Below are 27,982 nucleotides of genomic sequence, written 5' to 3' on the forward strand. Positions count from 1 at the left end.
CCATATTTGAGTTTCACACGGGAAAACATTTTACAAACTCTGTTCTAATACTTTATACACTTTATTGATGCTGCTGTATGTTGGAATTTCCCCTCGTGGGACTAAAAGGAATATTGAATTGAATTGACCTCTACATGGGAGTTGTTGAAGAAAATGTGAAAAATAAAACGTTTGGATATTGAGAACTGGAGAGTTTATTCTCGACATTGAGTGAAAATCATATGCAAAAATAAAACGCTTGGAAATAAGGGGATAAACCATGTTGCCCTGTATCAACACTATGTTTTGTGGTATATTTTGTTTTATATATATATTCTCAATGTAAATATTTTGTTTTTATATTTGCTTTTCATATATATAGTTCTCTCTCTTTCTAATTTTATTCCAACTCCATTCTTGTAAGGAACACTGCAACTAAAACAATTTCCCCTCAGGGATTAATAAAGGATTTCTGATTGTGATTCTAAATGTCAACATATATTAGTAAAAAAAAAAAAAAAAAAACACCTTAGCACACCTTAGGTAATAAAACCAATGTAACACAACCTGGAAGTCATATTTGGTACCAGAAAGACACATTTTTAGATTTTCATAATTAAAGGCAGAATCCAGAGTGAGACTCTTCACACTAAACTATATTCATATACCGTTTATTTACACAACATGATCATCACACAGGATACAACTTTCACAGTGAGTGCCTGAAAATTGTCTCAGTTTCTTATTCTGATAAACAACAGAGGTAGACACGAGTTTTGTATAAAAAAAATAATATAAATGCACAAAACTCTACACAGCGACCATATAAACACTATTTACAGATACATGTCTTCTTACAAACACATCACACATGAAAACGTGACCCCAGATGTTGCAAAAATGATCTATTTCTAGTGCTTGAAATTCTCCCAGCTCGTCCCTGTGCTGCAGTTATTTAGCCCTGAGGTTTAGGAGTTACAGGTTATATGAGGGTCACGCATTGGCAGACTATTATTTTGTATTATTAAGCAACATATCCTCTTTAAAGACTGCGTGATGAATTTATGCGTGTTTGGTTATTTTTTTCCCCTGAAATGCAGCGTTTATAAACTGACTCCTGGTCTCCATGCAACAACATCACCCCACAGGGATACTGCAGTTCAGCCAGGAGGCAGTGTCCGCTCTGTCAGCTGTAGTACTCTGTTAAACTGTGCTGCTCACTCTTTGTCAGCATCACCAAGAGTCCCGGCAGCCGTTTCCTACTGTGACGTCCATGTTTCACTGCTGTGCTCTGACGTTGCCGCTGGTACCCCGGGGCACTGCCAGGACTCTGTGTTGGTGGGCAAAACGTTCAGACTGGTCAGGACCTCCTGCGCCGTCTTTCCCAGCATGCCCTGAATGTCACACACAAAGCGGTAGACGTAGCGTTTGCCTGCCGTCTTGTGGATGATGTTCTTGTGGTAGTAGTAACGCAGGCCACGGCTCAGCTTCTCGTAGTTCATCTTGGGTTTGTTCTTGCATCGGCCCCAGCGCTTGGCCACCTGCGGGATCAGCAAAAACCACAAAGAGTTGAACTTAAGTGTGTTCATTCCTCAGAAAAACACAGAATAAACCCTCCATGAGATCCTGTACTTAGGTAAAAGCACCAATACAAAAATGTAAAAATAGTCTGGTACAATTAAAAGTGCTGCATTCAGAATCTAAATAAAATTGGTGGTTTAGTCCAGTGGTTCCCAGTGGTTCCCTTAGGCCCCTCCAGTGGGTCACAAGATAAATCAAATTTGAAGCTTTCAACCACAGAGCAGTGAAACACTGCTTCTCAGCTCAGGAAAGACTAAAAAGCAAAGCCCTGCTACAAATATTTGTCTTCAGGGTTTGCATTTTTGTGAAATACTGATTTGTGGGATTTCCTCGGTCCTCGTTATGTAGGAGAAGTTTAGAGGGGAAACGTCTCTTTGGTGGAACAGCTCAGAACTCAGCAGACATTTGTAAGGTCCAAAAAGGTTAGAATCCACTGGTTTAAATCTGGAAAATGCATTTTATAATCTTATCATGTGTTATTTTAACAGAACTGTAGTTGTTAAATAAATGAGGTGAAATAAAAAATACAACAAATCCCACTGAAATAGAGTGCAGTACAAGTATAAAGTACTCTCAAATGTAACGTACTTCAAAGTTGTACTCAAAGACAGCACTTCAGCAAATATTCCTAGTTACTTTCACGCAGTACTCAACAGGCAATTGAATCCAAAATGATATTTCCTCACCTCTGTGGGGTCGGACATCTTAAACTCCCAGCCGTCTCCCGTCCAGGAGATGAAGGTTCTGCAGGCGGAGTCCAGAAGCAACTCCAGTAAAAACTGCCACAGCTGGATGGGACCAGAACCTGAATGAACGAAGAGATGAATAAATGCACTGATTCAACTGGTTACAGAAGGACGCTGACCATTAACCTGCAATAATCAGTGGATTCAGATTCTTTTCTTAAGCAAAAGTAGGAATACAGCTGCTTAAAATTGTACTGAAGCAAAAGTTCATGTGTACTACCAGCTAAATTTACACAGAGTCAAAAGCAAAATGCAGAAGAATGGCCGCTGTATTTACTACAGAGGAGTTTAATCTGTAACAATGGATTACATTTTTAAACATGATCGCATGTATGTATAAGCTTAATGTGTAAGTATGTGGTGGAAATGAAGTCAAAAGTGCAATATTTCATTAGTGAATATCAATAGAAAATGTGTCTTTTTCAACATATTGATCAGTCTAATTCAAGTTCAGGACAGATCTGACTGCTCTTCACTTTAACACTTTTCAGCATGGCTGCCATATTTTTTTCTTTTTGAATAAGACGGGTATTATAAACCCTTTTTTATAAATCAGGTTGAATTTTATTTGAGATAAATCAGCTGATTCTAACCTGGATACGCTGACATTCCCGCCATCTGGCCCTCCCTGTCTGTCCTCTGCAGGTGTGTGTTCTTGCGTTTGACCACACGGGGGCAGTACTGCTCTGAGGACTGGGGGCCGTGGCCTGAGGGGCCAGAGGAGGGAGGCGGGTGTGGCAGGGGGGCGCTGAAGCTGGGAGAAGGGTATTCAGGCCAGAAGGACGACGACTGCCTCTGTCCGTCAGAGTCGTACAGTTCAGCCGAGTGACACGAGTAGCTCTGATCGGTCTCACCTGGAATAAAGAGAAGGGTTACAACCTGAACGGCAAAATTAGGCCACTGTGGGGGTGTTTTTAATATCTGTAGGTGAAACGTCTTACTTTGTAATGTACTTGCTCCTTTTCCGGTCAGAAAGGGGCTGTGGCTGCCCTCCATGGCCGGGCTGAACTGTCCGTTCTGGGGCACCAGGCTCTGGTACGTCTGTGGAGGTTCCTGGTATCCGCTCTGCGGCTGCTCTACTGTCAGCCCATCTGCTCATCAAAAGGAAAAATCTTTAGAAAGGGCATTTTATGTAGGAGTACAGTATGAGTAAGACCACAGAGTCTGAGGCTCACCGTGCGGATATGAGGCCCACCAGCTGAAGTCCTGGTAGGAGCCCAGGTTGAAGAGGGTTGTGTCACTGGTGCTCACTGGGGGGGGGGGGGGAAGGGCAAAAAATGTGAGATAAAACAAAAACACCCACACGTGACTCGTGTTAACAACCACGAGGGTGCGCGTCTTTGCTTTCCGAGGTTTCACCTTTAGTGTCGTACGGGTGAGAGGCCTTCGGGGGCTCCGGGTAGCTGCTTTCTGTGAGGTACTGCTGCTGTCCGGGTGCTTTGCTGTCTAACAGAAAAGACAGGTCTTCACCAGGGTAGTCTGGAGGTTAAGCACAATACAGACAGACGGAGTCAGGAAATGACAGTGAAGGCAGGATAGAGGCACAGTTTATGCTTACGAAGGACCACACCGATGGTTTTATCTGACAGGCTTTACAAAAATACTTCACATTTTCCAAAGCAAGCGTTTTCAGATTGATTTCATGCCTGCTGGGAAGCTTTTGGTTTCCTTTTTCTTCAGCGTGGTGTGAAAATTCACTTGCAGAGACTTGAAATTTAAATAAATCAGTGAATATGTAGCACATGGCACTGGACATTCATCAATTCTAAAAGTGATTTGGTCAATACATTGTTATTGTTATGCAGTAATGCTATGAAAGCTCCTCATTTCTGATGCATTTAGGTGCTATGTGGAAAGTCAAGCATCACAGACATGAGAGTCAGCTGCTGCAGTGTCAGTACTGAGAGCCGCAGTGGCACACATTAACATGACCTCCCTCACATTAGAGAACAATTTGCCTTTTTAATTTGAATTCTTCACAGCTGGACTTATGAGTGCATTGCTTTTTGGCATTTTGAGTGTCAGATTTCAGAGCATCACTGAATGCACCGCCATTGTATTAAGATAAACACTAGAGCAACTAGAGCATCTCAATCACATTTCAAGTCTCAGCGAGTTGATTTTCTGACCACGCTGAAATAAACTGAAACCAGAAGTTGCCTTCGAGGTGGGAAATGAATCTGAAAATGTTTCCTGAGGCACATACGCTAGAAAAATGCAAACTCATTGGCGTGGTCCTTTAAGCAGGAGGTTAATTAGGCTCCAGCTCAGCACAAAAGTGAGGAAAGATGAGGTGAATTTGTGAGTTTTTATCTTGACGGTGGATGTTGACACAAGAAAAAAGCCATTTGTTTACTGTCGAATCAGCACCAGGCACTCAAGCCATGCACCTCAGCTGAATGGATGGAGGCAGCTCGGAGGAAACAGGGGAGGGAGGGGGAGGAAGAGAGAGGAGGAAACGCCAGCGGAGGGAGTGTGACAGAGTAGTGATGGAGGGATGGGGAGGGGGGTGCTCTAAATCTGTTGGAGGAGGAAGTCTGGAGGAAAGGATTAGGGAAGACAGAGAGGGGAGTGCCTTTAACCTGACCACCCTGTTTCTCTGTCTTTGCCTACCTCAGCCCATTCAAGCATTATCCACACACACATACATAAGCAGCAGCCCCCCATTACCCTGACGCAGCCCCTTAGTTTGAGCCCCCGGGTGTCAAGGTCTCGATGAGAAAGCTGTGACAGATGTGATGATAGTCTGCGCAAATATTTCCTCTGTCCTTCACATGCTCAGGTCCAGAGGAAACAGATCACGCAAACATTCAGAAAAATGCACAATCTGTCCGGGCGGCTCGCCACTCAGAGCTCCAGCCTGGTGCCATCACAAGTCACCACGTTTTAACTTTGGATGGAGCGTCACGCCCAGTCCAGTGATCCTCTGAACTCACCATAAGATGCAAAGTCGAAGCCAGCTGGCACTTCCTGCGTCCTGAAGTCCTCTGTGTAATATCCAGTCTGGCAAACCTCCATCTGTGTTGAAAGACTCGTGATTACAACCTTCGCCCTCGCTGCAACTCTGATTGTTGATCAATACCTCGAGGCAGAGGCCACAATAACGCTTTGCACTTTGTGGGATTTTTCCAAAAACACTTTTACAGTCACAGATGTGAGAGCGGGGATGCAGCTGGCGATTATTTCCATCACTGTTCTGATTAAACACTTCATCACTTAGGCGAGAAAATGTCAGAAAACAGAGAAAACTTATTTCACAGATCCAACCAAAATCCTGCTATTGTTGGTCACATGACTACATTTATTGAGCGAGATGAACTTTTAGAGGTAAACTAGTTTTCACAGGCTGGATATTATGAATGAATAATCATGAAAGCTTCAAATCCAAGAGAAAACCCACCTTTATTTTCGAGTCCTTGCTGTCTGCGTGTCTGTCTCCGGGCTTGATGACAGTGTCCCAGTACATCTCTTTTCTCTCCTCCTCTCGTTATTGCGCGGCTGCTTCTCGGATTCACAGACTTTATTTACCGTTTGTGCGCAACGGCATCGAGTGGTCAGCGCGCGCCGGGAACGGTGCCGTTATAAGCGCGGCGGAGGTGGGAGGGGCGCGTGCCCGCTCTGCGTCGTGACCAGGTTTGTTTAACAGAAAATGACGTCAGAACCCCACCACCACCACCCCCACCCCAATAAACATTCATTCATAAAAGACCATAACATAACCATAAAACTATCGATTACCTGCAGCTGTGGAAGAAGTGTTTAGATCTTTGACTATGCGTGAATACTACTTTACACTGATTATAGTTAAAAAAAAAAAAAAGAAAAGAAAAAGTATACTAATATTAGTAGTATAAAAATAATAGTATAAAAATAGGCTGTGATGAACAAAGAGTACTTAAAGTAGCCTCAAAATCCAAAGTAAAAGCACTTATCTGATTATTACATTACTTATAATTATTGTAGCATTCCAGTTTGTAGAATATGACATCAAAAGCAACAAAGATAATGCAGTACTTTATATATTTAGATATATAAAGGCACTGGACAAAGTGTAGGATTATTTACAAATCATAAAATTTGAGATTAAGACAGAAAAATAAAGCAGCTCGCTGCTAAAGGATCCGTATTGTAATGAAAATCTGAGAAAACACGTTAGTCTAAAGGGTCATAAATTCACCATTGAGCAGCACAATCACTTCATTAAATCTCTTAGAACAGCTAAATCTTATCACCATTCAGCTGATAAATCACATCCAAACAGCACAATAATGTCCCACCAACAAGACCCTCATAACATTTCTGATGATCTTCATCGATTTTTATCCTGTTACTTAATTTGCAGCTTGGCTGATGTTAAAAATCCATCCTGTCAAACAGAATAAAACGAGAGCTGAAATGATGAGCTGATTAATCGATTAGTGGACTGACAGAGAATTAACGAGCAGCTTTTTTTTTTTAAGGAAATGACAAGATTTTTGACATTTTTCACTTTCATTTTCTGAATTTATAAGGGCCAGTTATCATTCAAGAAATCACACACACACACACACACACACACACACACACACACACACACACACACACACACACACACACAGTTTGGGATAATACATCAATTATCTTCTTGAAATCAGTCAGTAAGGTTTTTTTGTTTGTTTGGTTGTTTGTTTTTTACTATTAAGGATTTCAAGTGGATCCTTTTTAAGTGTATAAGGCATGAAGTTAATCAAATATTGATTACATGGCAGCCGAGACAACAGGCAGTGTCTTTATTCAGTCGTAACGGCCTCCACATTCTTCAAAGCTGCGCTCATTGTGATTGTCGCTCTAAATAAGTGAGCGCAGTTTGGGTGGGGATGAAGTGCAGGCTTTTGAAATCAGAGCAGTCGCTTTCTAATGAGGTGGGAGCAAGAAAAAAAATGTCTGTATCTTTAGAAACCATTCGACAAAACAATGGCCCGTAAAAAAACACACAAGTGCCCGCTGAAGAAAGTCTGAAATCACGGCGTGAGTGGCTGCAGCAGATAAGGCCGAGCCCAGGGCCTTGTATAAACAAACATCTCTGTTATTCTCCTGACACACACACACACACACACACACACACACACACACACACACACACACACACACACACACACACACACACACACACACACACACACACACACACGCTGAAGGCCGGCCCCATCTGGAAAAGTGGAGCTGGGTGAAATCGTGCGCGTCGGTGGGAGACGGGAGTCGTGATTGGGAGCCCCTCCTCAAGACAAGGACACAACCAGGATAAAGTTACACAACTGGACGTGATCGACAAGCGTCTGCGGCGGGCTGTCAGGAACCCACCTGGGGTCACTGCGCAGTGGCGCGCGGCTGAAGTAAAGTGTCACGGAGCGATGCAAAAGCACCTAATCTGCCGGAAATTAAAATATTAAAAGTTTTAATGGCACTCTGGAGTGAACGTTTCGAGAAAACTTTGGAGAAATCAACACTGTGGCAGCGCTAAATATGTCTGAATGTTCCCACATCCAGTCTTGACATCCTGACTGAGGAGCTCGGCTGCTGTTTCGTTTCTTTTACTCACTCTCTGCATATCAAGCACTAACACTTTGCCTGAGCAGATCATAAAATTAACCAAATGCCCCCACTTGACTTTTCTCTGCGTATGCACCGAGCGCAGCAGGACTGCCGCTAACTGCCATACAAAGACCTCTGATTCACTCCTTATTAAAGGGTCTATATGTACGATCTTTGCTTTTATTCATTTTAATGCTGCTCGTCTGAAAACTGAATTAAAATAAAGCAGTATTAGGCGATTTCCACCCACATTCAAGAGTTGAAACAACAGTCTGGTGGCCTGGTGATCATAAAAACATCCCTAACAGCCTTTCAGTGAGTAACTTTTAGCATTTCTTTGTGAAATTGCCTCTCTGCTGTGACAAAGTGACTAACGCTGAAAGGTAACTCATTTTGCTCGGGGCCTCCCTGGAAAGTTTGGGAGCCCCTGACCTCTTCTGTCAGAGGATCAGAGGGGCTTTCATGGGCCATGATCTTTTTATATCACACTCATCATCCTCTCCTTTACGATTAAAATAAGATCCGCACCTTTAAGCACAAAAGGGAAGAGAGAATGATGAAACCCGAGCACATTTTATTCCTGCTTGTTCCAGATCGATTTGTTTTATCCTATTCAGTCACAAACAGCATGACGCGCGTGTCCAAAAGAACCAGAAGCACAGATTCAGACCGACATTGACGTGCAAAGGAAAATAAAGCAACGTACGGCGCGACGTGAACTTGGAGAAGGACGTGTCTGCTACAGATTTAACTGAAAGTCATGACGCGCAGCTTTGAAAGTATTACTCATTAAAAAGTATTTTAAGCACATTTACTCATGGCCTCTTCCCATTTCCTTTAATAACACGTTTTTACACCTCTTTAAGCACTAATAGACTCATTGAAACAATTCACATCCTATAAAACCATATTGTTTGTCTGAGCGCATCTCTCAACAGTCTGCCTTTGGGCATTTATGTGACACCATTTGTCCATTTGTTTTTTTTGTTTTTTTTTCTTGACCACAAAAGCTCCTTTGTTCTGACATTGTACGTTTTCACTGTGGCTAAACTACCGCAAAACGCTTCAAACCTGCTGTTTGAGGCGAAACAACTACGAGTCTGCAAATTATTCGAACATACAAAAAAAATATTAAAAAAAAATTACAGAGCTTTTCTTTCCCCTCCTTTTCAGCAGCAAGCGTTGGTTTCATGAGTAGCAGTTTCAGCGCTTTCAGTGTTAAGAGTGACTTCACTTCCCAAATTAGAGAGAGAGAGAGAGAGAGAGAGAGAGAGAGAGAGAGAGAGAGAGAGAGAGAGAGAGAGAGAGAGAGAGAGAGAGAGGAAAAAAAAAAAAAACTTGTCATCCGGTTATGGTCTGCGAGCAAAAAATTGTAACTGCAATGGTTTGCGACATAGAGCCAATGCACCCCTGCATGCATTGAAGCGAGGTTTGAAGGCTAAATTGGCGGTAACGTTTACAAAAAAACGACTAAATGACAAAGACTGCGAGGCTGCTGCGATGGACTGTACGATAAAGGTACGTGTTTGAAGAGTTTTTAACGGCGCTGCTGCTGAACATGACAGGCGGCCACCCACACCAGAGTCTGCTGAGTGAGAGAGTCGAGGCGGTGATGCGAGCTCCCCACTCTTTCCTTCTTGTACAAAATTTCCTCTTCCTTCCCGTTCGTGGTTGTATGTCGGCTCTATAATAACACAACTAACCACTACATCTTTACAGTCAGATAAAAACACTAATTGGTGGCCGGTTAAGCGCGTAAAAGAGGATTTCCAAACGCACGCGTTTCGGGTTTTTTTTTTCTTAATCGCTGCGTTTAATCGAGCTCATGCCGCAGCATCCACGGAGCCGCTAAGCAACGACAAAAGTACCGCACGGAGAATGAATTACTGAACATTTAACGGGCTTGACAAACTGTTTTCTTCTTCTTTTAACGGAGAGTTAATGAAGGGCTGCGGGATTTTACTGGTGCGCACACGGCAGGTGTCCCTGAAGGCGCCATGGATCAACTTGGACACACTAAGCCCTTTTTAACGAGCAGGAGGATCCATTTCCATCACATATCTGGTATTTCACATTTCATACTATCACACCTGTTTATCTGCTCTGGAGCAACACGACGCGGTCACTGCCTCACTGCTTTATAATCCAAGAAACGCTGAGACAAAGGCCTTTCTGTCAGGAATTCAAGCCGAAATGCGCTTTTTCTGGTGAAATGAACGCAGAAAACGGATTATTGCGCAACGAGAGAAAAGGCAGACGTTTTATCTGGTGATGCAGGTCACAAATACACACATTCGTGTTATCTTTTAACGAACGCGGCTGGTTGTCTGCACCGCTGGCCTGCAGGCTTTTATTTCTACTTCTGCATTGAAATATCTTTGCAACCTTCTGCGCATCTAACGCAACATCCACACCGACTTTCCTAATTTGCGTTAACCGATTTATTCGAACGAATCACGTGATATTTCACGATTAACGTCTGCCAATTGTAAAACTAGAAGGCATTTTTAAAAAGGGGCCTCGGGAGATTGAGGAACTAATCTTTGCACTCATTTCCCTTTTGTTTCGTTTCTAAAAAAAAAATATTCTCTCTAAACTGGTGTATTTTGAGCAGAAAGGTCGATGGATTTCCATCGTTTTCGTTGTGTCATAAAAAGTGCGTAATTAAAGGGCCGATGCGGGTAAATGGAAACGTCCTGAAACGAAACCTCATCACTTTTGTCCGTAAAAACGTAATTTTTTATTGTTCTGCTGTTTCGATGCTGACCCTCGTGCAAAGTTCCTCGCTGATAAAACGCAACTATTATTTTTCAGATAGTTTTCTCTTGTAGTCTGTGGCAGCAGATTGCGTGTCTGAGGTTATTTTAGGTATAATTTATAGCTGCAAACGGGAGCACTTGTCAGGTGTCGTTATCTGAACTCAGCAGGCTTCCTGTCTCAAACCTCAGACTTTCCGCACACATTTCCGCTCCGTGGACTAGAAAAAAAAATGTCGAAAAGGCAACAAAGCCTCGCCAGAAAGCGGCGGAGTGGACAAACGGAGGCGTTGCATTGTTTTAATTGTACACTGTGAGTTCGCACAGGCTGGGGGGCGAGGGAGAACCGGGCCTGGGCCTGCGTCTGCGGCCTGCAGAGGCCTGCCTGCTGCCGGGCTCCGAGCTGTGAAAACCGCATTGTTGTTTGTGCAGCAGAAAGCGCAGCTGCTCGGGCCTTTGCAAAATCAGCTTGCCTTAACTTTTACTTCTGCTTTCTGACATGGCGAGCACACAGCGCCGTGCCTTTGCACAACGTGATCTCTGGCCTGTTTCTGTGGGCTACACCTTGTTTTGTGTGTCTCTAATATCCTCCTCCCACAGCCTTGAAGCGGACACCCATCCGCTAAACCTTTCCAAGCCACTTGTGGTAGAGCCAAATCAGCTTAAAATACTGTAAAACAAATGTAGAAAGACAGCAAAGAGCAGAGCAGGCCGACAACAGATGACGTTTCTTTAACTCCTGCCTTAATGGTGCTGCCATCAGTATTATTATTATTACTGGGTCAGATAAGTTCAGTATCAGTCTCAAAGTGTAAAATCTGACATTTCACTTCAAATCTCACTCAGTCCAGAGCAAAGAAAATGTTTTGGGATGACCCTTCATGTGCAGGAGGGATGATGACGGCACCAAAATGTGTCTCCAAACCAGCTTCTTTAACATATTACAACTTTATTGGTGTTTCCATGAAGAGGCCATGAAGTAGTGCTTAAAACTCTGATAAAAGCAGTAAAAACTAAAACTGACTTTAAGTGTAAACCATGTTATTGGTGTGTGAAAGTAGTAGTTAACCACATCCCAGCTGCACTTCAGGCCAGTGGTTGCCAACCTTTTTGGCTCGTGACCCCTTTAAACAAAGCAATGTCTTCTTGCTTGATTTATTTCAATACCTTTTAGAGATCTGTGTATTGATCCATTAAGTCACAAGAAAAAAAAAAAAAGTTAGATGGAAATTTCAAAAAACATGTTTTTCTCCTTTCTTTCTCTCCTATGTTGCTACTCGTTTTGTGATTCCTCAGATTCAGCTCGCAGGTTTAACGTTACAAGTAGAGCTGAAACGATTGGCTGATTCATCGATTAGTCGCTCGACAGCACATTAATGTGCAACGATTCCGATAATCGATTCATCGTTTTAAGTAATTTGTCAAGCAAACTGAGGTTCCAGATGCTCGAAAGAGAGAATTGGCTGCTTCTCCTTGTTTTACATCATTGTAAATATCTTTGATTTTTTTTGGCCGTGATTAGACAAAACGTCTGATGACGTCATCTGACCCTTGAGAAGATTTTTCACTGGCATCCACATTTTCCCTGTTTTCAGATGTTTCCAGGCCAAATGAGTAACACAGAAAATAATCTGCTAAACAATCAATACTGAAGATAAAACTATTAGCTGAAACCCTAATTTGGTTCCCAAAGTGGCCTCCAGCCAGGCAACGCAAGGAAAATATTGCTGATTGTTGATGAACTGATTGAAAATGAGTACAATCGTCCTGACACTCGGGCGGCTATTCCACCTGGATCAGGCATAAAATCATATGTAACAGCAAAAAAATGTGTTTTTCACATAAAACATTATTATTACTAAAATTGGGACATAACATGGCCTAATATTGTTTCACTCAGGCTGTGCTGTAACAAACCTTTTGATATTCTACCAAAACACACATGACAAAGGTAGAAACACACAGTTGGAGCTGCAGCATTAAACTGTATCTCAGTATAGAGGATCCAAGTCAACCATCTTGGCACCGTATTTAGATTTAGCCTTTTCCTGTGGTTAAACCGCTCATCGAAAATGTTATTTCATAAAGATATAAGAGGCAGAACGTCTGTGTCATAAACAGGCTGTGATCACGCTCTGGGTTTGGGCAAGACTGCATGATGCAACCTGCAAAGCTGCTGACTTCAAGCCGCGTCAAAAGTTTCCGTGCAGGACTTCATGTTTGTGCTCTCACAGCGAGTGGAAAGCTCGAAGTGTTTACTACCAAACTGAACACTACCGGTGCAAAGTTAAGGACATCGAGGCACACGGCAGCGTCAGCCCCAAGAAGGTCATGGTTTTGCCTTTTTTTAAGTTGTTTTGTGTCACTGAGCAACAGGCTGAAACACATTGAACAGGAAGTCAGTTGTGGCATCAGCGGTCAGGCCACATTTTGGTATATTTGTATCAGTGTGCAGAGGAGAGAGAGAAAGAGAGGGAGAGAGCACAAGGGGAAGATAAAGAAAGAGCGGGAGTGTAAGTTTGTGGTCGCTTGTCACTGAAAGTACTGCGCTGAAAACCGACTGCGATGAGCGGCTGCGAGTCACGATAATATCAGCAGTTTGAGAGCTGAGCACCAAAAAATCATCTTTAACCGTGGCGTTCAGCTCTTCGCTGTCACGCCTTCTCATGAGAATTTGCTGTCGGTAGCCTTTCAGCCAGCTGTTTCACTTCTGCACAGAGAAACGGGCCTCTGAAGGCGCCCAGAGCGCGAGAGGAAGATGGAGCACGGCGCAACAGAAGCAAAGCAAAACAATCCGCTGAAGAAGAGAACAGGAGTGCGGTCACAAGAAAGCCGAGCAGGACGTTATGAAGGCCACATTTCAGCTTCTTCTTAGCATGCACAGTTTCTGGGACACTTTATTTAGAGCCTGAGTGTTCACAGAGAACACGGCATTTAGGGTTTTTATTTGTTTGCAGCATTTAACATTTACAGGGATGTCCGGTCAAGTGCCTCAAGTGATGTCACTTGAGTCAGTGTGGGTTGGATATGAAGACTACGAGTTTGAAATGGCAAAAATCTTCTGGTGTGGAGTAAAGGAAGTTAGGTTACCAGACTTCTGCAGCCTGCTCCAAAACATTAGCTGCTACTAGCTCACACACCTGACTCTCACACTGAACTGTTGGCGAGTGAGTTGCATGCTGGGTAATGTAGGCAGCAGATTTTACCGACAAAGAAGAGTAGAAAAAGAAATTTCCAATTGAGCTGCATGGGTTTTGATTTTAACGTTCTATTCAAATTTAATTTACAGCAGGAAATTTTATAGGTTTTTATCGACTGTGTCTTTAGATCTTGAGCAGCGAGCGTCGGGTAATATGTCTGTCACGTGAAATCAAACAACGTGGGGTTTTTAGAGCTAAAACCTTTTGCATATACTTGCTTAAAAAAAGGGTGTATCCATTACGCAGCAGCAACCGCAGCAGCAGGCTGCTGAAATCCCACGCACTGGGTTATGTATCAGTTTGTCTGCGGCCCAGAGGAAATGCCAAACTGTGTGGCATGCATTAAGAAGCGGTGCACAGCGCTCAGGTAACAATTGAGCTAAAAAAAAAAAAGAAGACGACGCGACACAATGCGAAGGCGGCACTTCAATCGAGGCTATGCTCCTCTTTCTGTCCAATGAACCCGACCCTCTCTCCTCCCGACCACGGGCCTTTAAGGGTTGTTTTCCAGCTTTAAAATGACCCACATTTTCACACTGTGCCCCCCTCCTGCACCATTTCCTCTCCCTTGGCCTGTGCCAAAAGGTTCCTCTGCACATGGCGGCCAGGTTTCCTGTAGGCCACTGAAAAAGCACGGCACTGACGTACGAGGCCCAAAGACAATGCTCAGCTCCTCTAAACAAACACGCACTTGCGCCCACTCAGACCGCCATGGTTGCATCACACATGCACACAGTTAATTTGAGGAGCAGACAGAACAACAGGTCCAGCCTGTGCCCTCCAGAGTGCACGGGATCAAAGTGCCATCTTGGGGTGGTTTTGAGGCCTCACTGTAAGGTAGCTGCTGAGCACAGGAAGGCAGACTTCAGTTTTGATTAGACTCCACCTTGAGCTAATACCCTCCCCTTCCCCCTGCAGCCCCAATCCTAACGACAAAACAAAACTGTGGTTAAGGTCTCTGATGTTCTTTAAGATTAGACAGCCTCCTGACTGCCTTAACGCGATATCTGAACAGTTTACTTGTCAGTTCACTGCGGAGCATTTTTCTAAGTGGTTTGATAACCTCCTATCATAAGCATGCAGCTTTCAATCACGCAGCAATACCAGTGAAGTTAAAGCAATTCAGTGTGCCAGTTTGAATCTGGACACAGATAGAAACACTTGAGGTGGAGAAAAAGATCAAAATCTACTGTCCAAGCACATCTGAGCAATGACTAAAGCCTGCAGAGGACTGGTTGAACTCAAAAGAAGGCAGTGCGTCCCATAACAATTAAATCCAAATGAAAGAAACATGTTCCTATCCACAAAGGTAGCAACAGCAAATCTTTATGTAGCTGCATACAGCAGAAAGGCCAATTCCAATTCCATTTATTTGGTAGCCAGTCTCTGCATTTAATGGCTCTTTTTAACATTTTCAAACCAGTTATCTGTTGTTGGTTCTCTACCCAAATGCCTTTTTGTTTTTTTGAAGTGTTTAAGCTGATAAGGAGAGGAGACTTGATTTTCTGCCGTTGGTAGAAAACTACGATTATTGATTTGACAGTTTGGATGATATTTTCCTTCCCTACAAGGAGTGAACTTTAAAAACAGTCCCACTATAAAACACTAAAGCTTCAGATGAAAGTTCAGGCTTTAACCTCCTGAGACCCAAACTGTTGCATGGCATGCATTTTAATTTCTCTTTGCTATTTGGGCTGATTGGGACCTGATGAGAGTAAAAACAAAGAATTATCTTTTTACATGATGTAGTTTCTGACAAAAATGATGTCTACATATGAGGACATTTGTTTTAAATTTGTAGAGCAAAATTCAGGATTGTGGTCCAGACAACCCAAAATGTGATGTCCACATATGTGGACGCCTGGTCCTAGGAGGTTAAAGTCGGTTGTGCTGTTATTGTCACTCCTACAGCTCTCACAGTTTATGTTCATGTTCGCCGAAGCCTCTTTCATGGAATAAAGTGAGCCTGTGTGTGGAAAAGACAGTTTCCACAGGTTGTGACCCGGTGCATTAATGGCAGACGCTGACCGCTGTTGCTCTGTTGGACAGGAAGCGCTGTCCGTGGTGAGTGAGGATCAGCCCATATTCGAGCCGACCTACACCGCTGCCCCGGCCATGCACATGAAGACCGAGATGACATCGCCCGGCGCGTTCGGCCAGGCCTCCAAGCCGAGTCCAGAGCCCACCGAGCCAGAGTGGGTGGGGTCGGCGGCGCAAAATCCCGGGAAAAGAGCCGAACACGTCAATGGAACCAGGTGAGTCAGGACAGGCCGAGGCCACGGGGGAGCACAGGTTCCTGGATTATCTGACTGTGGCTTTGTCACGATCCATTTCAACATTCTGGGGTTTCCAGACCCGAAATGTGTTTATTAATTGCTGTTGTTGTTTCCTTGTTGTCCACCACCACCACTGTCGTTGTTTGAATTCCAAATATGGTTATTTTGGTGTTTAAACTTTAACTGAAGCGTTACATATGGTCAGACAAGCTACTAATAGTCCAATAGTCCAATATTAAAAAAAAAAAAAGATTAAACAAAAGTCCAAAAAGAACTTTGCTTTTCTTCTTTCCTCTCTTATTAAGCATCTCATGAGCCCTCAGATTTACCTGGTGACGTGTAACACAATCACCTGAATAAAGGTTGGCTTTGTCATCTGCAAACCACAGATGTGTTGAAACTTCACATTTCCTTACATTCAAACTTTGCGTAGGATTAGGATTGGGATTAGAAAAACATCAGGTTTTGGTTTAAAACAACCGGTTTAGTCGAGTTAACTGGAGAACGTCCAAACATTTTGTTAGAAACGCCTGTTTCAACCTATTTCTACCTCAAGCAGCTACAACAGTGAAACTCTACATGAGGATTTCACTGCTAACTAAAACTCCACATGGTTTTTGTTAAGCCTGGCAGTTACTGGGTGTAAATATTTAGTAAAAACTAACCAGCTTTTTGTGGTGCAAACCACATTAATGTAGTGATTTGTAATTCTCCACTTAGTAAACACTTAGTTTTAACAGGACTAAGTTGAAACTGCTGTTCAGTTGGTGCCCCCGGCTCTATGCTACCACCAGTCTTCTGTTTGTTTCTTTTCACTGATGCTGTAGAACATTTTGGGTATTAATGTGTCCCCTGTCAGCTCCAGATATTAGCAAACACTGCAAGAGGAAATAAACGTGCACCCAGTGGGAGCTGTGAAATCTGCAGTGGTTTGCCAAAGATTAGCAGCTACAGTGAACACTGCTTGAAATAAAAGTGGTTCTTGGAGCTAAATATTCTACACAAAGCTTTATACAATCTTCTGCTGATCAAGTTATCCCTCTACACTTTCTCCTCTGTTCTAGCCGTGAGTCCCCTGTGGACTGCAGCGTCACCAAGCGCTCCAGACACGTGAGCAACGACGGGGCTCCGATGCCGTACCAGGCCTCGTACCCGGAGCCTCGCGTCAGCCCCCAGACGGCCACCCCACCCAGCAGCGCCACAGAGGAGAAGAGGGTCATCGTGCCGGCAGGTGAGCTGAGTCACTCGATCACCCTCACACAAGACCGTCGGCGTCATAAGACAGTTTCCCAAGAGCTGGCGCACGAGGGGCTTGTGCAATATCAATAACTGAATCAGAGGTGGTGGCTTACTGGTCTTCAGTGCCACGGCTAAACAAGAGGAGGGGTCTGGTTGAGCATGACAAAAGGGTTTAAAGAGAAAGCTATTTAAAAAGTGTGAAGTCAAAAGTGTAAATTTAACTGTGACATTAACAAGAAAGAGAGCAGGCAGGAGTTGATGTGTGATGAGTCGGTGCAGGCATTTTCAGTTTTAATCATCCTGCTTCCTGCAGCGACATCTGAAATGACATTATTGATAAAGGCTTTGAAAAGCCCAAAAGGACATCAAGATATGATGTTTCTCAAAGGATAAAACTTGATAAAAATGTGTTTGTTTTATCCAAAGCCTGATATAAACTAGTTTATTCCTCCAGGCTCCTCTACTGTTGTTCACAACCAGATCAATGAGCGGGTGACGTGTTTCTTCATTATCATGAACATCGTGGTTTATTTGGCCTCAATCTCTCACACAATGTAGTACAGCTGCAAATACTAATGTGGATCAATCCACAGCTGCAACATCTGCAATATTTACTGTTTGGCTGACTTAAAAACCAGAGCACCCGGCCCTTTAAGGAAGTTATCAGGCCTTTTTAAAACCACACACCGAGTAGAGAAGTCATGAAGTATTGAGAGATGACCTAAGACGCTGCTGCTTTCGGTCTTTTCATGGGATTTGTTGACAATATTGAAAGTACAGTACATGTGGAAAAGCCTTCAGCTGAATATGAACGTGACAACAAAACAGGAAGGGTGTGCTGCTGCTTTACAGACACTCGAGGTCCAAAAAACACTCCCAAAATAGCACCCAAAGTTACAAATCCTTAACTTCAGCAATGCCGCCGCCCGTGTGTTTCAGCAGATCTGAGTCGCCTCGGCACGTTCGTCCTGGAAGATCGAGCTTTTTACCTTTTGCAACAGCTGAAGTGTGAGCACAGTGGATTTCCCTTTTTCTTTGCAGAGGACAATCACTGACATACAACGTGTGATGTGTCATTACAGTCCGAGCAGTCATAGCCAAGGTTCAGACAAGCTGCCGTATTTAGTCCGTTTCACCCTCGCCATGAATCACTGGTGCAACCGTCTAAAAACTAACCTGATGACATTACTTTACGTTCTGGGTCTTGCACGGTTCCCATACTGTCATCGTCCCCTGAGACTCGTCATACGTGCAGGTCAGGGTAGAGTGTTTGTGAGCACATTTCGGTGAGTCAGTCTTTGGAGGGATCCCGCTCCAGACGTTGCCCAGAGACGTGCAGCGGACGGTTTCCAATTCATCTCTGTGAAATCTGACGAGATTCGTCAATGAGTCACCGGCACCAAGTTATTCTGCTTCATAATACACGGATGTTGCATCACGGCAGCATGTGTTAACCAAGGACAATCAGGACCTGAGGGTGTGGCGGCTGGAGCGCCTGCCTAATATTACGGGCAATTCACAGTCATTGTTTGCTACTGGAAGTGAGCCTGCCTTCCACAATCAGACGACTTATATTTTTTAGCACCATACTGAGACGTCAAGATCCATTTCAACCTAAAATGTCCCGTAAAAGCTTACAGATGTCTGATTCTTAGGACGAGACAGAACGACACAAAATTAGATTTTAAAAAAGTACCTTTAACCACAACAAAGTAAATGTCAGTTTTCTTGATTTGGAATGAATGTAGATTTTATATATATATATAGATTATAATATAATCTAAAAAGTATGGAAATCTGGGAATGTAAAACTATTGAATATCAATCCTATTTATACACAACTTACAGAATCTTCCCTGAGAGTTATATATACATATAAACATTAATCATGCTTTTGTTGCTTTGCACAGAAATTGTATTGCAAAAGTGGAGATTGTAAAAAATTGTTAACATTGTAAAGAAAAACTATTTTGATAAAAATGGAGCATTTTTAACAAAATATATTTCTCTAATATATCAGATCAAAACATCCAATATATCTGAAAGGATATCTGATGAAATATGATATATGATCTGAAGCAATGTAATGTAATGTAACTATCATAAAGTATTTATTCAAGAGCATTTTTGGGATTTTAAAGACAAGGTAGGATGTAAAAAAACATCATTTTTTTGCACGTGCATGATGAAAAATGCCTCATCAAAGATGACGGTGATGAAACAAAAGGTTTAATTACTGCTCTGTCAAATCAGTGTATGTGCACATTTTCTGAAAACCTAAGAAAGACCTTGAATGAGAGAATTTAAAGCCCTCTTCACGGCAGAACAAACGCACATGCGGCCTGGGCAACACTCAAATCAATGATATTAATATGGATATTTTTCCAGTACTGACATGTATCTCCTACTTCAAACATGTCACAAAACTATAAAACTAAACTTGTTTAATGAAACAAAACTAATTTTGTTAGCTTTTCATTTGCTTGAAATCCTTAATTTGGACAACAGAAATTTGGAAAATGACAAAGCTGCATGCAGTATCGTATTATTGCACAGTCCTGGTGCGCACAAATTCTGCCAAAACAGCCGCAAATAACAAATATCACACTGTGCGTCCTCCATGAACACCCCTGGGGCCGTGTTCAGCTCAGAATTATCGGTAATTATTTGTTTACTTCCTGAATCCTGTTACCTTTAGGGAAATCGACGAGCGCAGGTGGCGGCCTGTGGAGGTCTGGGCCAAACACACAGCGAGCGACAATAAAATGAACGGCCCGAGTTTAAGTCCTGCCACAGTTCAACAAACAAGGCAGTTTCAAACAGCTGAAAGATGTTTTTTTGATACTAAAAATATGAACAGCAAACACGTCAAGTAGGAACCAGCAACCATGTTTTGAGTTTGGCTCAACCAGGCATCTGTTTGCAGAGTGGTTAGAGCCAACCCACCACCCATTTCACAATCAGCATCAAGTATCATAAGTGGTACTCTGATATCGAAGTAGTTTCCGGTGTTACTCAGCACTTTCATGTTCTTCAAACACATATTTGCTCCAGTTCTCTAAAGTATATTTCTGTATGACGCTCCCCCCTCCGTCCTCCTTCTTCTTTAAAAAGTATTTTTATCAAAGAAACCAGGAGAGCAGACAACATTTAACACTGGATGCCGAAAAAAATCATCAAAAGTGCAGTACTGGAAGCACTTCTGTCTCAGATTTGCTGTTAAATTTGGTATAAAGCAGCCTTAACTAGTACATAAAGACTGCTTCAGACATGTTTTCAGACACAAAAATCCTCCGCTTTGAATAACAACTTGTGTCTTGCAATTACATTTACTCCTTCTCCCCCCAAATCAACGAATATGCAAATATTTTAACTGCCGGTCACAAACTATCTTCTATTAAGTTCAAAAGTAGTTTTGCAAAAGTCCTGACCTGAGATTTCCTGACGCGGGCCTGAAACTTCAGTGCTTTGTCGTGCGCTGCATTGCTCTACTTCTTTCAAATTATTGTATTTTACTTGATTTTTCTGTCTTTTCTACATGAAGCACTCAGTGCATGAGATTTCTTTGTTGTAAAGCACTTTGAGCTGCCATTGCTGCGTGAACGGTGCTATACAAATAAAGTTTAGCATTATTCTAATTTAAGGTGAGCACAGAGAAACGTTTGCTTTGTGCAGATGAATCCGAATCTCTGCACATGCACCACCCTGCACAGCGAAGGCCAAACATCCAAGTGAAGTAACATGAAGCAGGACACGTTTTTTGAGTGAACTTCAAATATTAGTTTGAATAGTGATTTCTGATGAATTCTGTATGACTCATCTCTGTTCTACAACTTCCTGTTTGTGAGTTTTTGAAAGCCAGGCCAGTATCTACTTCATATTCAAATTCCAGATAGGATGTGTGAACTCGAAACAAAGCTAAAAGATCATTTCCTCTTTTACAAAAAAAGCGAGACAACATTTTATGAATCAGCATCTTTGGTGTCTTCGACCCGCTTCCCGTCAGATCCTGAGGTTTGGACCCAGGACCACGTGCGGCAGTGGCTGGACTGGGCCATCAAGGAGTACGTCCTGGAGGAGGTGGACGTCATGCTCTTCCAGGCGCTGGACGGAAAGGCCCTGTGCAAGATGTCCAAGGAGGACATGATGCGCCTCACGTCGGCCTACAACGCAGACATCCTGCTCTCCCACCTCAGTTACCTCCGGCAGAGTAAGCCTCCAGTCTCAGACGTCTCTCGCGCTCTCCGGCTGATAACACTGTTTGGTTGTGACAATTTAAAAGCTTTTTATTGTTCTGTGGCCACCAAGTATTTCACCTGCATGTAATCAGGGTCAAAACGATTCCACAATTAACCGACTGGTGGACAGACGTAAAATTTATCTGCATTTCTGACCATAAAAATGAGCAAAACAGGTCGTTGATTAAGCAAAAAAAGTCAAACATTTGCTGGTTTCAGCTTTTCAATTGTGAGAATTTGCTGCTTTTTCTCTTTTTATCGAGAGAAAATGAATGTTTTGAGGTTTGGGACTGGCCTCTAATGAATTGTGATGGGCATTTTCACTATTCTCTAAAATTATATACATCTATTACTCAGAAAAATGGAAGAATCTGCCATTTCTGCATGTGAATTTGTAGAATTCTACTATTAGCAGCCTTTAATTCAAAATTTTGACTCCTGACACCCAAAGTCCACCCAAATACGAAGGTCAATTGAGGATTTGGACAAAATAATAGAAACACCTGGCAATCCAGGGGCACTTCCTTGTTATGTTTTCTGTTGCGGCTGGAAGAACGTGATGCCATTCGAGGCTGAAGTTTGTCATGCTGTTAACTGAACTTGCTGTCTTCAGTGTTGCAACCACTGCTCCTGTTGGCTAACGCAGGTACTGGCATCCAGGATGTCGTCATAATTTAGCAGCGTTTGTGACTGCAGCTGCAGCAGAAGCAGCAGCAGCGTTTCAGCTTCTGCAAATCACTGTTACAAACGCAGCTACGGAACAGAGTCTGGTTCTAGTCCGGTTTTCAAGGTAACATTACGACATACAAGGGCTGGACAAAATGACAGCGACACTGATCAGCAGAACGCGATCCAGTACTAGATCAACACCACAGGGACCACAAGTACTCAGCAGACTCAAAACATCACCTCTCCAGTCTTTATTTCAGAATGACACTCAAATCTTGCCTTTTATGAGTGGCTATCTGCCATAAATGAATATAATACTGACTGTTCTTTTTTGGTCCTTGCTTCAGGTAGCCCCACCTTCTCATACTCCACAACTCCCACCAACAACACACCACCACAACAGCCCAGACTACAGGTGAAAGCAGGTGAGATCACCCACTCTCCTTTCATCACCTTTTCATTGAAGGCCCTGAAAACCGTTTTTCTCAGTCAGCTTCTTGCCTGAACTCAGAGCAGTTTTGCTTATTTCACTCTAGAGATTTGTGTGTGTGTGTTTTTGCGGTGTTGTCCCTGCTTTTCTCCCTGGTTTGCAGTGGGCGGAGTTCAGTAGAACCATGTGATGTCACATTTCTGTGCACCAATCAGGATTTAGCAGTATTTAAATCAAAATCTTAATGAGAGTTGTGTTTTTTTGCTTGTTTTCATTCAAATCTGAGTAAAAAGTTTTTGATTTTTGAGTTTATCTGAGCACTAATCTCTAAATAATAACAATTTAAATAATAATAATAATAATAATAATAATAATAATGATAATAATACTAATAATAATAATAATGTTTATTATTATTATTATTATTATTATCATTATTATTATTATTATTATTATCCGAACTTTTACTTTCATTGTTGCTCATTTAGCCATGAACATTTGATGGTATGGAAATAAAATATTTTAGTGACTCATTTTCTTAACAAGTTGTGAACACAACAGAATCTTTTTGTTTAGTTTATAGGAGTTTTTAGATTTCAATGTAAATGTACAAAACTTTGAAACTTTTAAAGTGGGACAATTTTGCTCCACTACATGTGTTATTGGCAGATTAAGATTTTACACAGAAACACATGATAAGCTTTTTGGCTTGTGACCCTTTACAAAAAAAAACAAAAAAAAACAGTGCATCTGAGGCCCCTTGTCAAGTTTCAGACTTGAAGTTTCACCAAAGAGACATTTCCCCTCTAAAAGTCTCAGATGGTTTCATTTAAATGAGTGAGGCCCAAAGATGATTTCATTAAAAAACAAAAACAAAAAAAACAAACAAGAAAAACTCAACAACCTAATCAACAATTAATACAATATTGTTAATCAGAAATGTAAAAAAAATAAAATAAAATCTTTTCTGTCCCATCAGCCATCTCACAACTTCTTTTGTTGAAACCCTTTAGAGGAGGCCTGACCCCTAGACTGGGAACCACTGGATTAAAGTGCCTAAACGTACATGAAGTAGTTCCACCTCAGCTAGACACAACTTAAACATAATCTAATAAATCATTCATATTAACATATCACTCACAGAGGACATTCCTCTGCAGCACGAGCACTTTTACTTTTGACACAGTAGGTACTTAAGTTACTTTGGTTAAGGTAAGGTACTTTGAGTTTGAATGCAAGATTTTTCTTGTAATGGAGTATTCTTACATTGTTGTATGGGTACAATTTGAGAATTTCTTTCAAGGGTCATAATATGATAATACTACCCAAAGTTACTTTTCGTTCCATCACGACTTCAAAGACTTCACACAGCCTGATTTACATGAATGGTCAAGAACATATATTTATGAAAGAGTTGCTTTTCTTTCTGTATTTTCTTGTTTAGTTTCCCATTAGTCATACTGGAGTGTTACTGGGTGTGAATCAAAGCTCAGAGCTCAGGATCACAATCTCAAACCCGTAAGAAAAGAGCAAACTACGTGAACGATGTAGAGATTTAAAAATAATGCGTGGAGTTTCAGAACCATGTTACATAGTTTCAAGAGTTTACAAAGGTTCCTTGGTACAACACGGTCCTCAGCAAAACTTTGATGAGTCCAAAACTTAACAGCCAGTTTCAGACAGGAAACAGCTGCACCGGTGCAGGAAAGGGGGGGTATGGGTTCTGCTCCTGGGACACAATTCACAATCTTGCGGCGACAGGGGTGGCCTGAACAAAAGAACCCTGCTCAAGAAACCGTGGGTCATCTTCAGACCCCCAAACTCTTATTGTCTCGGTCTCCATTTACCGACTTCCTTCCCACTACAGCTGAACTGTCCACTTCAAAGCCTTTTACTGCCACGTGCCTGTCAATGCTGAGCCTCAACCTTTTTTTTGTGTGTGTGTTCAGAGAACAGTTTTGATGAGATCAGCCGTAGGAACAGCTGGCCAGCCAACACCATGCCTGCAGCACCTAAAGGTATGACGACAAAAACTGAGAAGATACGAAACCAATGATCGTGCTGAACTTGTCGCAGATGAAACAGTTACTGCGTAAACTCTCACTCACAAACAGCATCGAGCAGTCGAGCCTCTTCTGATGATATGCAGCCGATAAGACCACATCATAGACACCTTTTAAGAAATTCAATGTTCAGCTTTGTTTATAAATGCCTGCATAATCTGGCTCCTCGGGTGCTCGGTGACCTTGCGGTTCCGCTCAGGCTCAGTAACATTGGGACCATCCAACGGGAACTGTAGGGTGCCCTGACAGAAACCCCCATTCCAGCAAAGCTTTTTCTGTTGGCGTGATCAACGTGTGGAATTCCTTCATTTGCAGAACTCAAACTTAAATAATGAACAAAAGAAACTACATGTTTTGCACAAAAATTACCTCTAGGTCGCATCAGGACAAAACACTTTCACTGAAGTTATTGTGTTTTTTGATTTGAAGGTCCCTCCATGGAGCACCAACACAGCACAAGAGTTACAGAGCCTGCTCCAAGAATTGTGCCAGGTACGAAATATTTCCATATTTATGACACACAGGTCATAAATATATGGAATATGGAAGCAGGTCAATGGAAAGGACTGTTCCAAACTTAGGAGTCTTATTTGAAATTACAGTCAAGATCTCAGTGTTTCCAAAAACTGGTACAAATACATGGAGATATGTAGTACAGTGTACTCTCTTACTGTGTACAATTATGCTCTGAATGACGCTGCCAACATACTGAGTTTTAGCAGCAATAATGTTCACCATCTTAGCTTAGTGTGTTAGCATGCTAACATTTACTAATTAGCACTAAACACAAAGTACAGCTAAGCTGATGGGAATGTCACTCGTGTTGGAGTATTTAGTCAAGAGCTGAGTGACCAACCGCCGTTGTCACCCATAGATCCATGCCACATGCTAGCATGGCTGAAGATAACGCACCATCATTCACTCAGCCTGACACTGTTCACGATTATTTGTTGAAAGCAGCTTTTGTTTTGGCCTCACCGATGAGTGAGGTGAAATCTGTCCCACCGACTTCATTGTCAGTCAATGCAGAAGCTGCAGTAACAAATGCAAGGAGCAGGAAATGTCACGTTTAAGAGCTGATATCGACTGCTGATAAATCCACTTACATCCCCTTTCTGAACGCTGTCTCTGATTGGTTGGCTGTTTCTCCAAAAGGTGGTTATGGTGGTCAGTGAGCACAACACCAGACCTATTTGAGTCACTGAACGAATGAGATCTGGGCTGTGATTTGAACTGTTCACTCAGTCAAAGTGTTTGCTCCAAGTGCTGGAACAACAGATTCAGACTCATCAGTTTTATCGAATCTTGACAGTCTACAGACAAATTTCGGGTGGACATGTGAACATTAAGACTCAAAAGATTATTAAACATCTGAATGATAACATGTAAAAATAATGACATGCTTTTTCTTTTTTCACAGACCCGTATCAGACATTAGGGTCCATTAGCAGTCGACTAGCCAACCCAGGTAAGGGTCTAAACCTCCAGAAATCAGACCAACAAGGATGACACAAATGAGGCCTTTACACTGTCTGCTTTGGCAACATGAGAGAAGAGCAAGCAAGGGCAGGCACACACGCACCAACTTTCCAAAATGAAGTAAACATCAAGCAACACCTGTTGTGTCAGCAGAATTGCATCACGCTTACACTAAGAAGAAATCTGGCTTCCCTCGCTCAAAAATGACTGTTTGCCCTGCTGTTTCCTCACAGAAGGCCAAGCCCTCAGCTCATCCAAGAACCGAACAGGCAAACAAAGTCCATACAAGCTCCCTGACCCCAGCGCTCACAGGCCTGTGGGTAGGTTTCTGCCCTGATGTCAGTCACTTCCTCCAAGCCACACAGTGAAAAGGTCGCATTTGCTGGAAATAAAATAAACCGAGTGAGACGTTAGATATGTGCCGTAATACTACGAATCCGTCCACAACAAAAAGCAGTTCATTAAAAAATATATTCAATATTACAGGAGGAGGAGTAAAGATGCTCTGACACAAACGTTTCACAGCTGCTGCTGATGATTGTCTTTCTTTGTGCGGAGTCAGAGCCAGATTCCTTAATTCCTCCCCTTCATTTCTCCTCCCAGGTTCCGGGCAGATCCAGCTGTGGCAGTTCCTGCTGGAGTTGCTGTCCGACAGCAACAACTCTGGCATCATCACCTGGGAAGGCACCAACGGCGAGTTCAAGATGACCGACCCGGACGAGGTGGCCAAGCGCTGGGGCGAGCGCAAGAGCAAGCCCAACATGAACTACGACAAGCTGAGCCGCGCTCTGCGCTACTACTATGACAAGAACATCATGACTAAGGTGCACGGCAAGCGCTACGCCTACAAATTTGACTTCCAAGGCATCTCGCAGGCACACCAGAATCACGCGGCCGAAGGGGGGATTGTTAAGTACCAGACTGAGATGTCTTACGTCCAGCCCTACCACAGCCACCAGCCCAAAATGAACTTCATGGGTGGCCATCCTGCACCTATGCCCGTCTCCCCCGGCAACTTTTTCGGCCCTCCATCGACATACTGGAACTCACCCAACAGCCCCATCTACCCTGGGTCAGCCATGACCAGACATCCTGCCACTCACTCCCACCTGAGCTCGTACTACTGAGGAGGACGATTTCACACCTGAACGCGATAACACGAGGGGAACCCAAATGTAAGAAAACACGAGCACACTCCATCCAGGATGCACCTGAGCTGAACCCAGTCTGAAATGAAGGCGATATGACGCTACGGTCTGCTTTTCTAAGGGCATTATGATGTTGTCTTTGTCACATTCCTTCTTAAAAATGGACAAAACATGAGGGTGAATCATGTCCGTCATGAATGGAAAGGACTGGTATTATTCTCTTCCCAAGATTTTCATGAATATACTGATGACACAATGTATTAATGGTTATTCAGATATTATGAAACCAAGTTTATTTTGTAAGTACTTTGTTTGATAGTACCTGTCGTGGAGGCCGTAGTCATAGCCTTCACTGTTTTAGTAGTGCAACGGTTTTGTAACTGTTCTTTTCACTTAATCGGTCGAAGCTGCAGTTATCACATTCAATGACCTGACATTTGTAAAAGAGAAATTGTACAGAATGACTGTCATGTAGCAATATAACATTTACTCATGATGTAAAGCTAATAAATGATGCTTGTACCTGAAAATAGACTCCTGTAAGTTTGATCATTTACAGATTCTTTGCAGAAACTTCTTGTTTCCTTTTTGTTAACTGACAACTTGC

General features: G+C 42.6%; 2 protein-coding genes across 5 annotated transcripts; one reads left to right on the plus strand and one right to left on the minus strand.

Annotated features, from left to right (window-relative positions):
* Window positions 1–635: 635 nt before the first annotated feature.
* On the minus strand, window positions 636–5,925 carry etsrp (ETS1-related protein). Of its 2 annotated transcripts, none has more exons than XM_070966648.1 (8): window positions 5,707–5,925; window positions 5,243–5,324; window positions 3,666–3,752; window positions 3,482–3,556; window positions 3,248–3,397; window positions 2,900–3,160; window positions 2,247–2,365; window positions 636–1,520 (listed from the first exon to the last, which is right to left on the minus strand). In XM_070966648.1, exons 1-8 carry the CDS (start codon window positions 5,770–5,772, stop codon window positions 1,239–1,241), a joined length of 1,122 nt encoding a protein of 373 aa, XP_070822749.1. In that variant the 5' UTR covers window positions 5,773–5,925; the 3' UTR covers window positions 636–1,238. The 2 variants fall into 2 exon arrangements, with proteins under 2 accessions (XP_070822749.1, XP_070822748.1); XM_070966647.1 differs by having other exon boundaries at window positions 3,666–3,785.
* Window positions 5,926–9,171: 3,246 nt separating this feature from the next.
* Window positions 9,172–27,901, plus strand: fli1rs (Fli-1 proto-oncogene, ETS transcription factor-related sequence). 3 transcript variants are annotated; one of them, XM_070967241.1, is made up of 10 exons: window positions 9,227–9,395; window positions 15,883–16,088; window positions 17,174–17,340; window positions 21,355–21,558; window positions 22,603–22,680; window positions 24,635–24,703; window positions 25,178–25,240; window positions 26,169–26,216; window positions 26,461–26,547; window positions 26,831–27,901. In XM_070967241.1, the coding sequence occupies exons 1-10, from the start codon at window positions 9,378–9,380 to the stop codon at window positions 27,352–27,354; spliced, it is 1,464 nt and encodes a 487-aa protein (XP_070823342.1). In that variant the 5' UTR covers window positions 9,227–9,377; the 3' UTR covers window positions 27,355–27,901. The 3 variants fall into 3 exon arrangements, with proteins under 3 accessions (XP_070823344.1, XP_070823342.1, XP_070823343.1); XM_070967242.1 differs by lacking the exon at window positions 9,227–9,395 and adding an exon at window positions 9,593–9,941; XM_070967243.1 differs by lacking the exon at window positions 26,461–26,547 and having other exon boundaries at window positions 9,172–9,395.
* Window positions 27,902–27,982: the final 81 nt, after the last annotated feature.

The sequence above is a fragment of the Chaetodon trifascialis genome, chromosome 7 (assembly GCF_039877785.1).
Source record: "Chaetodon trifascialis isolate fChaTrf1 chromosome 7, fChaTrf1.hap1, whole genome shotgun sequence".
Classification (NCBI taxonomy): domain Eukaryota; kingdom Metazoa; phylum Chordata; class Actinopteri; order Chaetodontiformes; family Chaetodontidae; genus Chaetodon; species Chaetodon trifascialis.

Coding starts and splice junctions, on each gene's coding strand:
- etsrp (XM_070966647.1), bottom strand. CDS start 5,772: ATGTACTGGGACACTGTCATCAAGCCCGGAGACAGACACGCAGACAGC. Junction 3,557..3,665: donor TCACCCGTACGACACTAAAG/GTGAAACCTCGG, acceptor CCCCCCCCCCAG/TGAGCACCAGTGACACAACC. Junction 3,398..3,481: donor GTGGGCCTCATATCCGCACG/GTGAGCCTCAGA, acceptor TTTGATGAGCAG/ATGGGCTGACAGTAGAGCAG.
- fli1rs (XM_070967241.1), top strand. Junction 21,559..22,602: donor CCTCAGTTACCTCCGGCAGA/GTAAGCCTCCAG, acceptor TCCTTGCTTCAG/GTAGCCCCACCTTCTCATAC. Junction 24,704..25,177: donor CATGCCTGCAGCACCTAAAG/GTATGACGACAA, acceptor TTTGATTTGAAG/GTCCCTCCATGGAGCACCAA.